The sequence below is a fragment of the Neopsephotus bourkii genome, unplaced genomic scaffold (assembly GCF_033783945.1).
Source record: "Neopsephotus bourkii isolate Nb327-2 ecotype Australia unplaced genomic scaffold, CSIRO-AGI_Nbou_v1 NB_591, whole genome shotgun sequence".
In the NCBI taxonomy this organism is placed as follows: Eukaryota; Metazoa; Chordata; class Aves; order Psittaciformes; family Psittacidae; genus Neopsephotus; species Neopsephotus bourkii.
This window is the reverse complement of record NW_026901092.1, coordinates 405,786-422,625: the sequence shown is the minus strand read 5'-3', so window position 1 is coordinate 422,625 and position 16,840 is coordinate 405,786. Positions and strand designations below refer to the sequence as shown.

Here is a 16,840-nt window from a genome sequence, read left to right as displayed (position 1 = left end):
GTTAATGTGAGACCTTTTTTCTGGTTTTAAGAGTTTATTTTTGTCAGTTTAACTTTCTGTGCTTGATCAGTTTTTTCTGTAAGCAGTTCTTTTCTGCCAGCTTTGTTGTGAGGGCGCCTAACAACCAGCCATGGGGTGCAGTATCTTAAACTGTTTTTGCTGGTTGCTAGATGAATGTGTGTCTGAGCCTGCAGACCTGTAAAGGGAAAACATATATTGAAGTTCTGAGTGGGTTTACAGTGTTTGTGTGCATTGCAGGTGTGTGGGAATTTGACGTGTTTGAGAAATGCATGTTGTTATCCTGCTTGTTTGTCCACATTAGTCTGGAATATCATCTAAACATGTGTAGCAATCAGAGATCCTGTTTATGGGCCTTTTAACTTTCAGTGGGATTTTTGTTTGTTTTCGGAGCCAAGGACATACTAACTTAATTTAAACATAGCATTACGTTATATATAATGTAACTTAAAATATAGTATTACTCTAATATTAATTTATTATCATAAATTTGGAATTTGCAGGACTGCCCATTCATTATGTGATTTTTTTTCCATATTCATGCAAGGGTCTAGCAGGGTTGAATGAGAAACTTTTTATATGTGTGTGCATGTGTGCATATGCATGTATATATTACTGTACTTAAAAATAATAAGATGGGAATCATGCAGCCACAGCGAAACATATGCTTGGTTTCCAACCAAATAGTTGTTGAATGCTGTGACAGATTCCCAGCCTTTCCTCTAGTTAGTACCTTTTTCTCCTCTTGTGGTTGTTGACAGCAGGTAACAGCCATTTTCCACTAGTGGTAGTTTACAGTTTCTTTAAAGCATCATTTCACAAGGCAACCAGTGTCATTGCTTGAAGGAGAGAGAAGAGAATGGGTAGGTGTTGCTGAGCATGTCGGAGGCTGTTAGTGTGTGTGGGCCTGGCTGCAATGAAGACTGATTTCTGTTTAGCACAGCCAGATGAGTCTGCTCTTGTGAGTGTCTCTCGTTTTCTCAGTCTGTCTTTCAGCATGAAGTGTTCTGATGCCACTGTTGGTAAGATAGATAGCAAGGACAGCTTGTGTTCTTTAAATGGCCTTGGGTACATTAGGTCTTGTATTGCCAAAACAATGCTTAAGAAATCATGTCTGTTTCCCTTGTCTTGTGTCCCAACCTAGTAAGGGACTTCCTATTGAATCTGGATTGTTTCACATTAACTGTCAGTTATCTCCTTAGAAATAATTTGGTCTCTTATGTCCACCCATCTTCTACAAAGGCTTCTTCTGTATTGTCAGCTAATTTTTTTCTGCCTGCTTGTGTTCTGTTGTTTGACATCAGAGTGACTCCTGCCCCCAAAAAGAAAAAGACAAAAATCTCACCTAAATACCTCCACCTTTTTGCTTCCAGGAAATATCCTAAGTCTACCTTGCCACTCTCAACACTTTTTCTTCAGAAAACATGACTGGTGACCCAATCAATAAGTTACAGTACATGTTTGCTAAGAGATGGCATTCACAAAACTTTAGTCTCCAAACACAGTGAAGTTCCACAGTATTTTGTAGGATTTTACTCTTCTTGTAACTCATGATACTTATCTTCATGTTAACGTTGGTAAAAGTGTCTTTATTTTACAGACTAAAATGTAACAAGTGCTTTATTTCTAGTAGAATTGTGATTGTGTGTAAGAAAAGATAGTATTCAATAAGAAGGTACATATATTTTTTTCTCCTCAGTTTAAAACCTTGTATTTTTGTACTACCAATGTAAATGTTTGGCTTTGTTAGAGAGTTCAGAATACAGTTTAAGAGGCAAAAATTGAGTGGTGACTAAATGTGCTGGACACATCAAATAAAAGAAACATTTTTCTGATTATACTAGATTCCCATTGTTTATACTCATTTCTTTATCGTTACGTGCAATTGCGTAACTCCTTATCCAGTGTTTATTTCCCATCAGCAAATTAGGTATTTCTCATACTGAGGCTCAAATCTCACATGGATAGAGCACCAGATTTAGCTTGGAGATGAAGCAGCATTTTACTGAATTTTAATGTAATTGCACCAGATCATGCCCAAATTGAAACCGACTTGGCTTGGGGAGAGGGGTGCATATGCATGTAGGACTGGAGGAAGCTGGTAAGCACACCACAGCCCAGTAACCCTCATGTGGGTTTTGAAAATGCCTCTGTGCTATGCAGAATGGGCCAGGGAGGTTGAGTTTGCCTTCTCTTGCTTAATCCTAAAACAGTGAGGGAGCCCATTCTGCACAGTGTTGGCATTTGAATCTCTGCATGGCTGGTCTGGGCTGAGGAGAGTGCTGGGCATCTTGTGAGAGCGACTTCTGTCAACTGGAAGGTTTAGGTTAGATACTTATCTTTAAGGCTCTTGCACTTTGAGATGAATCACCTAAGGAAAGTACCATCCCATCTGTTGGCTGTCAGACAGTCTCTTTTTTCCTAACTTCTTGGTTTCAACATGCTGGAGAAGAATGTGAATAATTACCCAATTGCTCCCTAGTAGCTTGGTCAGGAGTGAGAGAATTATGTATGAAGGTAACTGGCTTTTCTTTTTGCCCTCTTGTTTTCCCACTTGTTTTGAGAGGAGTTCGATGACCATGAGGATTTGGGAGGGCTGTATTTGGTGAATAGGGAATACAGAACAGAATCTAGAAATGGGAGTTCTAGAAGGGTGAAGCAGGGCTGCAGCCATCCTACTTTCCAATAAGAACTGAGGTCAAGAGCAAGATTTAGAAGTTGAAATAGAGACATTTTGGAGGGAAAAGCATGACTGGGGCTGCTGGAAAGTGGAAAACTGGAAGACCAAAGAGGATTGAGGTTCACTTGTTAATTACTGAAATTTGGTTTTAGGGAGTCAGTTGCCTTGACATGGAGCTCATGATTTTTTTGTGGTGCCAGGAGATAAAGAACTTACTTAAAAAAATCATGAATGCACAGGAGAACTGGCCTATGAGGACTCAGACTGGAATTTCTCTAGGAGCTCATACAAGAGGAGGAAATAGCAGTTGTAGGAGGGGGATGTTGCTTGTCCTTCTGTCTGTCAAGGTGCATCATCTCTATGTAAACTTGGTACTGATATCCATTATAGTAGCCCTTTGTTTCTTCAGGTGGTGAAAAATCTGTTTTTCACTAGCTTTTGAGGTGGTTCTATTTATTTTGTTTTATTTTATTTAGCAGATTTTGCTCTTCAGTAAGTCTTCATAGGTACTAAGTTTTCTGGTAACTGGAGCTCTAATCCTAGGCTGTTAGCCCAGGCACTGTTTCCTCTTGCCGAGAAATTCTTACCCGCTTTTAGGTAACACCTAAAAGGTTGGGGTTTTTCTTCTGTCCATTTGTTTTGCTCAGACTTGGAATATCTGTGGCTCCTGAGGATATAAGGAATAATTCAATATGTGTGTAAAATGCTATAGAACCTTTTTCTTTATAAAACACAGTGCACACAGGATACATGGAGTACAGCACAACATGAGAGTTTTATTATCATGACTTAGGAAAAAAAAAACCTGCCTAGGTTTCTTACTAGAGGCATCGCCTACTCCAGACTTCAGACCATCTAACCCATGCCAGGAAAAGCCTTATGTGGAGTTAACCACTCTATGTTCTGTACTTTGCAACAAAACGAGTGTATGCAGTGATAGCTACTCATGCCACTCGTGGATTGCATACAGAAGACTAGAAATCTAATTGAGGGAAACAATTCAGAGAAGCTTTCTTAACTTCCAGTTGCTGAGAGATAAAAATCAGAACAGTTCAGGGTTCTTGGCTTGTCTCTCTCTGGAAGCACAAGACAGTGAGGGAATTCTATGCAATATTTAAAGATGAGAAATTACAGGTAAGTAATAGGCTTTTGTAGTACTGCAACTTAAGGGAGAATGAAGTAAGACCCTGTGATCCCACAGATTAAAATCTGCATACAAATTATGTTGTAAACATGTGTGTTCTTCATAGGAGAGAAGCGTGTCTACCTGTCACTGCCCAGACCAGGGGTAAGTTGCTTTTGGAATTGTTGTATTTACTTTATATCTGCTATTAACTAATCGACTTATTTCGGTGTCACACCTTGATGAGGACATAGCAGTGTCTTGGTAACGTGCATCTTGACTGAATGGCTGACAGGAAAATATCAAACTTTGACAGTTTATTAAATTAATAGCAAACATCCTGAATAGTAGGGTAACTAGTTACACTGTATGCTTTGAGTGTACATGAGCTTTAATTCCTGTTCATTAATATGACCTTTTTTTTACCATGTACTCGAGTGTCATGCTATGTAATAAAAAATACATTTTTACAATGAAAACAGAATACACTGTAACATGCTGAAAAGAAGTTATGGTAATCTGATTTTATTCTTTATTTTTAACTTTGTTGCCAGGATTTAAGCAGTTCTGCTTTGTTGTTGTTTGGCAGGTTGCTGCCACCTTTTGAGTTTTGCAAGATACATAGATTTGGGGAAGTTATGATTTAATACACAGTTTGACAGTGGGAAGGAAATATAGATTACATCCTTAAGACAACAGATTCCTTCACAAAGTAATTTCTTTGCCTAACAGATGCACTAACCTTTGGAATTGTCCCTCATCCTAGTGCTGTGACTTCCAGTACTGCCTCTTCTCTCCCTGCTGCCACCACAGAGGTCTGCTGTGCCTGGCTAATGCCCATGCTGTGCCTGCACAGGAGCCACATTGTTACCATTGATCTAACTAGGTTACATATTTTGTTACCTCTGTGGAACTGTGACTGTGCTGTCTGCTGGTAACAAGGGTCATAGTTGAGGACAGAGCAGGAATGATCATTCATATATGTGCTTAATGCACAAGTATGTTTTTCTCTATAGTATTAGGTGTCAAATCACATTTTAAAAGCAGAATAATTTCTTTTTTTACCAATTTTCATATTCAAACAGTGTGTGAGTGAACACCAGAATGGAAAAAACTACAGATCTGAGGAACATCCTGGGATTTCTTTAGTTATCTGTGGACAAAAAAGCTTTTTGTTTTGCGAAATCTTCTGATACAAGATCTATTTCTAATAGATTATTAGATACAAGATCAATTTCTAATACAAGATACGATTTCTAATACATAGGCAGAATTACAGTGTCTAATCTGGGAAGATATTCATAAGATTCAGAATATCTAAAAATTTGGGGATGGAAAAAGACAAATAGCATGAAAGCTAAACCGAGCAGCAGAATGCGGTGGGAACTTCAATAGTGGTACTTCATTTTTGCTCAAGCTGTTGAAGTGAGAGATGGAGACATTACCTGGAGCTTATTTCTGATGCTGTTCACATTGAATAGTGTTTTTTGCTCCCCTTGCATGTATTACTGCACTTAATTTGCCCAAGTACTCCCACTGCTGAATAGCAGCGCTGTTCAGGTTGTCAGACAAGAATCTCAGTCCTGTGCTCCTAGCATCCAACCTCCTCCAAATTGCGATGCCAGCTTGTACTTTCCATTCCTCTGCACACCAGAGCAGTTCTGAATGTGGACTGTGGCTTCCATGTCTGTTAGTTTTTGCTGTCTCTGCACGGTGACAGCACCAGCACACAAAGCCAGAAACTGCTACTTTCCACATGTAAATTGATCTGAAGCAAATCATGCACTACTGTGTATTATATGTTACTCAGTGGGCAAGCTCTGCCTTACCAGGTGGTCTGCTCACACCAGCACCATTAATTATTGTCTAATCTGAGCCAATATTTAGCTTGCAGCCAGATGGGTCTTTCAGATAGTTCAAGACTTAAATAAAAGAAGGAAACCCATTAAAAGACCAAAGTGTCCGTATTTGTTTCCAGCTAGTTCAACAGAGTGACACAGAATAACAAGCTACATCCTCACACTAGCATTTACATTGGTTGTACCCTAGATCAGCTAGCTACTAGCTAAATCAACTTCAAAGTCTGTTACATCAGTATCATCTTTGATGGAAAGAGCAGTGCAGTAGTACTCGATTAAGACTTTATTTACTCCTAAGTGTTACTGAGGATTTAGAGGGTAAGGAGAAGAGATGGTATTGCATGAGGAAGTAGAGAACCCTGGAAGAGATTTTTCATTAAAATCTTGGGGTGTCTGTAGGCACAGCCCCTGTTTGCACGTGCCATTTCAGGAGGACAGCCAGATTAGAACAGGTTCTCAGCTTCTACTGGGAAGTTTGTCTGAGCCACTGGAGCTCTTCTGCAAAGTCTGTCTCTTGAGTATAGCACTACCTCTTATGATCTGTTAATAAAATGATTACTCATTTCTTTTATTTAAAAATACTATTTTTTGTTTGAAACAGAAGCATAATGCAAATCTGAAAGCATTAAAGCCAGTCAAACTCGATACTGAGGTAAGATGCCATCATTTTAGTAAAAAAACTTAATTTTTTAATTTTGTCTGAAGAATGCATTTTCAAGTGCCATAAATATGGTTGTCATTTACAGGAACAGGCAAAGATTGCAAAACTTGGATTAGAATTGCATTTGCTGACATCTGATGTGGATTCTGAGACAGAGAAATGGGAGGATCAGGAGAATGAGATTGTGCAACATGGACAAGGCATGTCAAGTATGGCCTACTCCATGTATTTATTTACCAGGTAATTACACTGTATACAACATGCTTTGGTGGGAAGAGCAGCGTTAACAGTGTTTATGAGAAATACGACAGTTTAATTTTTCAGAGTGTAATAATTGGGGCACATTCAGAAAGGAGCTTTAATTTCTGTCCTTATGCTTTGTAAGTTCTTATAAATTTCTAAGCTGTTTAATAGTAAATTTAAGGGGGGTCAAGTGCTAAACATCTGTTTTGTTGCAGAACAACTATTTAAGTATCTCTTGGGCACAGAAAGCATTTTAAGGAGCATGTTCTTAAATACATTCAAAGTTAAGGGAATTAAAGCACAGGCATGTATCGGTAGATAGAATTACTGATCTTTGTGTTGTAGTGAAAGGTGCTCTTCTGAAACTTGCCCATGCAATGACAGCTCTTTTATTTGAAGAATTTAGGGTTTTTTAAGAAGAGAGAAGAGTTTGGGGTTTTTTTCATACCTGCTATCCCAGTAATACTCAGTATGCCAGAGATACAGATTTCTGTCCTTGTTCAGCTGATGAGAACTGAACCATTGCTTATTCCTGAATAGTGCCCTCCCCTCTGAGGTGTTTATATTTTTGAAATGCAGTTCCTGTAGTAAGTTATTGTTGCGCACAGTATCCTCTAAAAGAGTGATACTTTACAGTTCAGTAGAGTGAATGGGATGAGAGAGATACTTATAAATTGTGCAAGTAGTAGGCAAAATGATCTGCAGTCTATACATGTCATACATTCTCTTTCATTATTTCCCACAGAGGAGAAGGACTTCTGAAAACTACTCAAGATTTATTTCATCAAGCAGAGGTAATATATTTTTAACAAAACAGGAGTTACGCACTCAGTGCAGAACACACTGGAAGACAGGCTGAGAGTGTTGGGGTTGTTCAGCTTGGAGAAGGCTCCAGGGAGACCGTAGAGCAGCTTCCAGTACCTAGAGGGGGCCTATGCAAAAGTTAGAGAGGGACTTTTTACACGGGCATGTAGGGATATTAGGAGGAATTTCTTTCCTGTGAGGGTGGTGAGGCACTGGCACAGGTTGCCCAGAGAAGTTGTGGCTGCCCCATCCCTGGCAGTGTTCAGGGCCAGGTTGGACAGGGCTTGGAGCAACTTCGTCTAGTGGGAGGTGTCCCTGCCGATGGCAGAGGGGGTTTGGAATTTAAGGTCTTTAAGATCCCTTCCAAACCAAACCATTCTATGATCCCATGAACCTTACACTCTGAGTCCATACACATAGGTGTAGTGTGCCATGCATTGACTGGCAACTATAGATCTGTAGATTTTAAGCAGCCTAACTCTGGTGCATACTTCTGAAAGCTAGCTTTTCAGTGTTCCAGCTAGCTAGCTTTTCAGTGTTCCAGTCTCCATTAAACTGAGAGATTCCAGTTTGGAGTAGGAATAGCAAACTGGCATTATAGCAAATACAGTGCACTCCCATGCTTTACTAATATTCATTTTGTCACAGCTCAGTCCCTGATAGTGTTTATGGATACTCCATCCTAGTCTGAGCAGCAGTATTTTTTGGGGAAAGAAATAAGATGTAAAAGCTTGAAGAATACAAAGAAAAGGGGACAAATGGAGGAATGTGGTATGATATTTCCAAAGTACATGCCTGTATTTAACAGGAGGCTGGTTACCTTTGTCAAGACAATAAGCAAATGGCAGGTGTCATCTACCCATAAAACTCTTGTGAACTGGTAACAGTGAAAAAAATAATTGGAAGCCAGTTTTTTTTATATGTAAAGGAAAGGACTTTATACTTATCTGGGAGAATGAGTAGTGTAGTCATTTCAGAAGTCGCCACAAACTGCCGAGTTAACTATAAATGTATGCAACTCTTACAGGTGTTTCAGGCTACCTTTTTACTTTATAGCACACTATTAAAACAACAAAGGAAAAGAGCCTCATCTTTTATTGTGGTTCATTTTGTTAACATGCTTTCTCTGCATTTCAGATTTTTGCTACAGAGGGTACAAAGCTTGCTTCAGCTCTTCATGCCTTTTCTAATCAGGTGAGGTATGACCTCTAAAACCAGCTTTTCAGCTTTCAGCACTTGTAAGACTGCCTAAAAGCTAGTTGTGCTGTCTTCTCCATTAAGTTAATCTCAGAGTCTTTAATACAGTGGTTTTGTCTTCCTGAAACACATTTCAGGTACATGTTGATGATAAACCTTTGCTTCTGTTGGAGGCTGAAAAACTGATCTCTATGTGCAAGCAGCTCCAGATAACAGCTAAAGCTTCTGTTCAGGGTAAAAGTGCTACATTTACAAAGGTGAGCTAAAAATGATGTATACTCCTGAAAGTAAGACCTAAGTGCTTTTGAAATATAGTAACTTATTAATTTATGTTCCTGCTAAAATATGAAACAGTCCTTGACAGGCGAACTTCTCGGATTGACAGAGGACTATAAAAATTAATAAGTACAAAATTTTATGCTGTTGTGCAAGCATTTTTCTGCTGTGCAGTATGTCATTGGTGCTGCTCCTTCTGTGGATGTTTACTTCACCTTGAAGTACTGTTTTGCACTTGGCATGATTTGAGAAGCTGATGTGTGTAGAGGAAGAACAAACAGTAAGAACTGTTACTTTTGCTGAAAATGTTTTGAGACATTCCTCACTGATAACTGTAATCCAAACCATTTACCACACTGTCTTGTCGTGGGAGGGAGTTTTCTTCAACACAGGTGATACTGTTTTGTAGCCTTTTCTTTTTCAGTATGGTCAATGTGAGCAAGACCATTTTCTATGCACCTGGATGTTTGTTTCTAATGAGCTATGGAAAAGATGTTTGAATTTTACAGCAGGGACTGAAAATGGCAACAGCATCTGAGCCACTCAGGTCCAAATTGAGCACCTAAGGGCTACTGCTTGGTTTGGTTTACACTCTAGCTAAACTAAGTGGGAGCCCCAGTCTATTTATCCAGGGTGATGTATCACTACAGAGAAATAATAGGCTATCAAATTCATGTTAGTCAAGGGCGCCCAGACTTATGATCTGTGCTGAGCGTTAGACTTGAGGCATAAACTCAAATGCTCCAAGATTTAGCTGACCTTTACTGTAACTCCTAAGGTAAGCTTACATGACACATGGCTTTCTAAATCATAGAACTGACAGAACATAAAACTAAAGCAAAAACATGAAGAATTGTGACTAATCATACTTAGATGGTAACAGCTTCTTTCCAAGACACCTACATTACTGTTTAATATAGTATTATTATTAGTTTCTTCTCCTGGGATGTGTGTCATTCCCTTCTACTTCCTAGCTCAAGTCTTGGGTTAACAGAAGGGATGCTGTTGCCTTACACATACTGTTTACATTCAAAAAGGGTAGGCAAAGCCTTTTGATTAGAAGGGATTTATGAAGGACAAATATTACCTATTGAAGCTTGAAACAGATTATCATCTCATGCATTTAAAAAAGTTGCCTAGTAATGAGTGGTCTTACTTGTTTAGGTTGATGCGTGCATTCTGAAAACAAGGAATGTGATGACTTTGTTATGCCAACTTCTTCCACTCTGCTGCAAATTGCTGAGAAAGGTGAGTACTTGGTTAATCAATTTTGGGTTTGGGGGTTTTTGTTGTTGCTGGGTTTTGTTTCTTTAAAAATATTTTAATTTTTTTTTTTTAATTTGTGCAGAATAAAGCAGGAAATGGCTGCCTTAAACCTGCTCCACCATGGAGAGAAGACAGAATACGGATTGGTACAAATTCACATACACCAGAAAGGAGAGCTGAAACATTTGGCATCAAGTCTTTAGAAAACCATGTAACAAGCATGACATTTTTAGAGAGCAAGTAATTAGAGCACTCAGAAATGCAGGAACTCCCATCTGAAAATAACACTTGGTGAATTTTCAATATTGCTTTCATTTGTGGAAAGTCAGATCAGGTTAATTTGAATTAAAACTGTTGACCTTTGTCACATCTAATAGATGTCCCTTTACTTGGCAATTACAACATCAACTGGTCTAATTGCTATGTATTTTTGTAATGTGAATGCCTTTCCTATGCTCACTATTGATACTGGTTTTGTAATTAATGCTTATGAATGTCTTAATGGATGTTTCAACCCAAAGATGCTGCTAATAGACATTTTACATAAAGAATCTTGTACTGCATATGCTATATGTATATATAGCATATGCAGCATTTTACATAAAGAACCTTGTGCTGCATATGCTATATGTAACACTGCTGTTGAAGTCTGTATACTCATCTCTGGCCTATTTCAGTTTACGTATTTGGATAAAGCAGAATCAGGAATGTAGTCTGAAGGGCTGTGGCCTAAAGCACTGAAATCTTACCTTAGTTGTGAGTTACACCTGCAATGAAGTAGTTCTATGAAGAAATAAGCCAGAACTCTTTCAATAGCTGCATCACTGAATTTTAATCTTGTTGAAATGATTCATGTTTCCAAAAGTGTATTTCTAAGTGATTAATAGTCTTGCCTCAAACCCTTTTTCTTTTACTCTATTTGTAGATGGCAGTTGTTTCCTTTTTTATTAAAACTTCCTGAGCATAATTTGAATTTTAGGTAGAATCACAGAAGTATTATGTAGACTTTACATTATGCCATTTAAAATTTAAGAAAGTAGATACTGATTATGGCAAACTTCTGTACAAAGGGCACTATTTGACTTCAGGATACCATGAAAATACAACCTGGTGTGAAATACATATTTTCTGGTTTTGTATGCTCTTTGTACATAGGCTTCCATTGCATTTTTATTTTCAGTTCACATTTGTCAAACTCCATCTTGTATTAGTTTATCTAAATTAAGTGATGGCTAAATTGTGTAATTTTTTTGTATGTATTATGCTTGCACAGAGCAGAAACATAGCTGCCTGTGGAACATAAATACTCTCCAACATATCCTGTGCTTATGTAAAAACTTGTAGTGCTAGAATTCAGAGAAAAAAGAAAAAGCAAATCTTAATATACAAACTATTTGAACTGGTTTATTCTTGTATGAATCAAGCATTTAAGTTCCACTTCTATAAACAGGCACTAGGCCTTTCAATACCATGAACATTACAGCATACAATAAAAGTAGCTTATTTAGCATGAAATACAGATGATAACTCTATCACTAATTTCATGAAGAAGAATTAAGACGTTTCAACAAAACTTCCTCATACTCCTTCTGTGTCAGAAGTCCTTGAGTTATACTCTTGCTTTCTTCAAATTTGGGTAGAACCACTGCAATGTATCCCTCAGTTGATGGCTAAAAAGCAATGCTGAAGTTAGCAGTGAAATAAAAGTTGGAAAATGCAAAGCAAGAAAGTGTCTTACCTTTTCTTGCAGAATAGTGGGATTGCTAAGAATGTTTTCATTCACTTCTATCAGTCGCCCTCGTATACAACTACAGAAAAGTGATTACATTCAGTAGAAGCGCAAGGTGGGTCAAAGTAAGAAGAAAAAGAGAAAAACTTTACCTATAAATGGTGTATTCCTCGCCATCTGTTGAAGATATCCTGCACAGAGGGGCAAGTTCTGTTAAAAACTGAGCTCCCTGCATTTGAAAATGAAACAAACATATATATACTTCTAATTACATGGGTCTCATTAAAGGATTACCAGCAGCCACAAAAGTTTGTAAGCTGCTCAGAACAAAGCAAGGCAGTGTGATAGTTACAAGTCATTGCAAGTTACACTGCTGTGCTTCCCTGTAGAAGGGAACACACAACATAGTTACGTACATAAACAGAAGCTTGTTAAGAGCTTACAAATTAAGTCACAATTAGATTTATTGTGGATTAAAATCGGAGAAGAGAGCAGAAAAACACCACCATTAATTTCAGTATAACCAGGTTAAGCTACACATATTTGAAAGCCCACCATGAAACACTGAACTAGTCCATCTGCTCTCTAGGTCTGTTTGAGAAAAACAGTAGTCTCCAAATCCTCAGCATTTTGGTGGCAAAAAAATTTCATCTTCTCAGTGATGTTTAAGTGTCCTCGTATACTATGAAAAAAAATGATTAGCACATCTGTTAGCCTTGGTTTGAGCCCCACTGGAAGCTACCTGTGCTGTAGGAGCACTGTAGGGCCCTGGTTGGAGCAGTTAAATTAAGCACCTCTGGAAAAAGTCTAAATTCTTTAACCATGGAGGAGCTGTTTTAAAACAGAATGCAAAGGTAACTTGGCAAGTTTCTAGCCTAGACAGGACAGAAAGTTTCAGACAGTGTGAGAGATTAAAAGGAAAACTAACCAAACGAAAAAGCCATACCCTTTTTGACTTCCCAGAGACTTTATTCTGGAGTCTGCTACAGTTGGCACTGATTTGGTAATTAATGCTTTTAATTGTTTTTCCACTTTGAAGAAGAGGATGGGCTTCTGCCAAGGTGATGACACAGATTCTGCAAAAGGAAATGTAATTATTATGCTGTAGTTGTCAGAAGCCATGCTCTAAGCAAGCTCCACACCATTCTCTGCCTCTACTGGTGGGATTTGAAATGATACTGCTTCATCTGGGCTCCTACTCCAAACTCCTAGCCAGACTTTTAAGTGTTGTGAAGGCTGTTATCTGCCTTCACTCCTTATAGCACAATATTCTTCCCTTTACAGTTTAGCAGAAAAGTTAAGCTGATAGCTCAGACTACTGCAGTGTGAGCCACAGGACAGGCACCTACCAGGCTCAGGGTGGAAGCAAGGACAGACAGGTCAGGCGGACAGCATGAGGATCATGTAGGGTAACTTAGATCACAATTTATCTGAGCTAATAAAGGAGAACAGAGGATAACTGTTCGCTGTAGACCGGAGACAAATTTTAAATTCCCCCCCATACAAAAATGTCATATACAGGATCAAATCAGACTCACTCTCTTCAGGGCATCTTCAACATCTGCTGTACCAAAGCAAATGAAAGTTGCATTCTGACCTAACACAACCCCCACAGAAGGTGCTTTATTCCACGATACCAGACTTGATGATCAAAAGCTATACACTTCTTTGTTAAACAGAACCACACCTTTTAATTTAAAACAGCTAAAGCCGTTCTATCCTGTGTTATACCGCACAGGAGCATAATGGTTCACTTGTCTGCTGATGGCTGAAGTATATTCGCTGAAGATGATCAAGTAAAGCACAGTATGCTTTTGTCAGAAAATGTAACCCAAGGCAATGTTTCCTCAGAACAGCTAAAGACCGTTAGTGGTGAATAGTTACAGCAGATGTATCCTTTGGCGATCTGGGCTTTACTTAACCTGCTGCTTGCATTTTATCTTTTTCTAAAGGAGGGTCCTTTCTTGACATGAAACTGGAGATGTTGAAACAAGCCCAGCTGTAAAGACTCAGTCCACCTTCATACCTGCGCCAGAACCATGCTGAATTCAGAAACCTGAAAAGCTCAGAACTTGCCAGTAAACGAAGAGAGGTGAAGTTATTCTGTTTAAGAAGAGTTTGAAACCTAGAGCAAGAATCAGAATTAACAGAATGCTAACTGTAGAGAAAACCACAGCACAGAGAACCAGGTCTTTCCCTGTGGATGGTGCATCCATCTCCTTGCACTCCTCTTTGCAAGTTCTTGCTGCGCAGCTTCCCCACAAGAGGGAGCTGGGTCCTGACGAATCCTTTTAGCATGCCCCGCAGCTCAAAGGGACCAGAGCAGCTACCTCCTCCCGACCCCAGCCTCTTCCGAGGGTAGGATGACAAAACACCTATTTGAGCTGTCACCTATTAGAGCTGAGACCTGGCAAAACAAAAAATCAACAGCGAATTTTACACTGCTTAGAAAACACAGACTGAGCCACAGCTCCACGTGTAATAATGGTGAAATACTTCATAGAGCATTTGGCTAAGCTGTTGTAGAAGCCAAGGGCCTCGATATTTCAGAATTCAAATTGGCAAAATAATCCTTACAGACATTTGAACAAATGTTTTTATTTTTATTTCCCCCATATCAACAGGACTTAAACTGTTGTTTATACTGGACAACTGAGACATACTGAGTACATAGTGCAAATGTTAGCGTGTTCTTTCTTGCTGCTGCTGTCAGGCCTGTTATTCCCAGGTTGGGTTTCTGTTCCCAAAGAACAAGAAAGCAAGCTGCAAAAAGCAGCTACAGAGAAGCTCCAGCTCTGAAGGCCACAGCAAGGCGACAGTTCTGCCCTGTGCCAAGAACACCCCAATCCTCCAAATTCTTCAACAGAAGCAAGAAATCCCCTGGGAATGACTGACGCCTCCCCATTGTCCCTCAACACATGAGCAATGGCACTGACAGTTTTTGCACAGACAGTAGTTCTGTTCTTCCCTTAGGGACTCGACACCCGAGAAACATGCCGCCACCACCCACCCTGCACTGAGGATAAGCTTCAGCAGCAGCAGGGCAGGAGCTGGGGACTGTTAGAGCCTACGACAGGTACAGAGTTGATTTATTCCAAATGACTGGATATCCAGCTACATCGGAGTGGAAACTGTTTGATTGACACTTTTATTTCCTACCTTGCATTCACTGTCTGGGGCACACAAACGTGTAATTAAAAGGAATTTAGATGCATATAGAAAAAGCTGAACGTTCAAACGGAGGTAATTAGTTTCCTAGAAGGCAAGTTATTACACACACTTCTAAACGTCGTTACAGAGAAGCCCTTGAAATGCTGCATGTCTGTGACTGAGGACGATGCAGGAGGGGATGCAACACTACAGATACTGCCGGGGCCTTTATAAACATCTGCTGAGCAACATGGTGTGTGGGGAGAAAGTTCAAGTTCCTCTGTTCTTATTGGAGTCGTAACTGAAAAGGGATATAGGAAGGCTAAGATAAACCCAGGCTCGCCCGTATTTCGCACCTGCCCCGCTCCTCCAGGCGTTCCGGCAGGAGCGATGCCCCTTGGTTTAACAACCCCGCGGCCAAAAAGCAGCAGTATCGGCTGCTCCCCACCAAGCGCCGAGAGGAAGAGCAGCGGGCGGGCAAGCTGGCGATGGCCCGGCCCCTCCGTACGCCGCCTGCACGGCCCGGAGCGGAAGAAAGCGGCGACTCCTTCGCTACAGAAAGACGGAGGCTTCCTAAACGCCAGAACGCGGCGGCTCTGGGCCGGCCGCAGGCACACACCCGTCCTGGGGAGCGGGCGGAGCGGCTGCCGAAGCACCCCAAGCCCCCGGGAGCGCCACTCGCCTGTTGGAGTGCTGTAGCACGCAGAAGTCCTCGCACGGCCGTCCCTTCACGTCTGCAACAGGGCAAAAACACCAGTCACCGCCCCGCTCCGGTCCCTCCCGGTCGATCCCCAGCTCCGCCCGGCGGTACCTGGCTTGTACCAGCGAGTAAAGTACCGTTCCGCACCGCCCCGCGACACCGCCATGGCGCCCGCCTTAGCACACCCCGCTGCGATGGCGGCGGTTCCGGCCCCGCCCAGACCCGGCCCCGGCACCTGAGTCCGTGGAGGGAGCGCGGCGCTATGGCAGCGCCCTTCGCTGGGCAGCACACGGGGACGTGGGGAAGGCGCTCTGGGAGAAGGCAGCCGGGTTTACTAACCGTGAGGAAGTAACATCTTACATATTTATTCTGAGGGGGCAAGTGGGAGATGCAACCGGCCAGAAGGTGAAAAGCCTGGAGCACAAGTCTGATGAGGAACGGCTGAGAGAACTGGGCTTGTTCGGCCTGTAGAGAAGAAGGATCAGGGGGCACCGTATTGCTCTTTACAACGGATGTAGTGAGGTGGGGGTCAGTCTCTTTGCCCAAGTAACAACTGAGGTAACAGCCTCAAGCTGTGCCAGAGGTTTAGATTGATTATTAGGAGAAACAGCTTCACAGAACAGGTGCTCAGGCATTGGACCAAGCTGATCAGGGATGGTGTGGAAGTAGCACCCTTTAAGGGTTCAAACCTGTAGATGAGGGCCTCAGTGATATAGTCTAGTGGCAGCTGAGGCAGTCCAGGGCTAATGGTTGGACTTCATGACCTTAAAAGGTCTTTCCCAACCTACCTGAGTCTATGGTCTTATGAAGTATAGCAGCAAGGAAAACTCAAAATCCAGCCTTTGGTTCAGTGGTTTATTTTCTCTAGTACACAGCAATACAGTCATAACTACAGTGCTCATATATGCACCAAAAAGGTATTTTAAATAAAAACATGTTTCATGAAAACAGCTTTTTGTTTCCTTGCTTTCAGCAAACACCCAGTTTTTCCACAGAAAACTGTAATGTTTCTCGTCACTCAGTTCAGGCAGGAGGAGAGCCTCTGTGGATTCCATGTTAAGCTTGACCATAGTTTATACAAACAAAACTGAGCTGCGTTCCCACAACAAAATCAGCATCACTCCCAGCACCTTG

General features: G+C 40.8%; 2 protein-coding genes across 2 annotated transcripts in view; one reads left to right on the top strand and one right to left on the bottom strand.

The window, feature by feature from the left end:
- The window catches only part of CTNNAL1 (catenin alpha like 1), a 54,551-nt gene extending 43,873 nt beyond the window's left edge, over positions 1 to 10,678 (top strand). The window contains exons 12-19 of the mRNA XM_061351459.1: positions 3,949 to 3,986; positions 6,282 to 6,332; positions 6,427 to 6,581; positions 7,330 to 7,378; positions 8,526 to 8,582; positions 8,723 to 8,842; positions 10,026 to 10,109; positions 10,210 to 10,678. Of these exons, the coding sequence (XP_061207443.1) occupies positions 3,949 to 3,986; positions 6,282 to 6,332; positions 6,427 to 6,581; positions 7,330 to 7,378; positions 8,526 to 8,582; positions 8,723 to 8,842; positions 10,026 to 10,109; positions 10,210 to 10,371 (716 nt within the window). The 3' untranslated portion in view covers positions 10,372 to 10,678. The remainder of the gene's footprint in view (positions 1 to 3,948; positions 3,987 to 6,281; positions 6,333 to 6,426; positions 6,582 to 7,329; positions 7,379 to 8,525; positions 8,583 to 8,722; positions 8,843 to 10,025; positions 10,110 to 10,209) is intronic.
- Positions 10,679 to 11,505: 827 nt separating this feature from the next.
- On the bottom strand, positions 11,506 to 15,880 carry ABITRAM (actin binding transcription modulator). Its single transcript, XM_061351461.1, has 6 exons — positions 15,818 to 15,880; positions 15,689 to 15,740; positions 12,803 to 12,932; positions 12,009 to 12,085; positions 11,866 to 11,935; positions 11,506 to 11,797 (listed from the first exon to the last, which is right to left on the bottom strand). The coding sequence occupies exons 1-6, from the start codon at positions 15,870 to 15,872 to the stop codon at positions 11,669 to 11,671; spliced, it is 513 nt and encodes a 170-aa protein (XP_061207445.1). The 5' UTR covers positions 15,873 to 15,880; the 3' UTR covers positions 11,506 to 11,668.
- Between the last annotated feature and the right edge of the window lie 960 nt (positions 15,881 to 16,840).

Bases quoted from the DNA above. Each gene is read 5' to 3' on its own strand.
- ABITRAM (XM_061351461.1), bottom strand. From the start codon at position 15,872: ATGGCGGTGTCGCGGGGCGGTGCGGAACGGTACTTTACTCGCTGGTAC. The intron at 15,741-15,817 runs GTACCGCCGGGC...GCCCTGTTGCAG, and splicing joins TACTCGCTGGTACAAGCCAG to ACGTGAAGGGACGGCCGTGC. The intron at 12,933-15,688 runs GCGAGTGGCGCT...TTCCTTTTGCAG, and splicing joins GTGCTACAGCACTCCAACAG to AATCTGTGTCATCACCTTGG.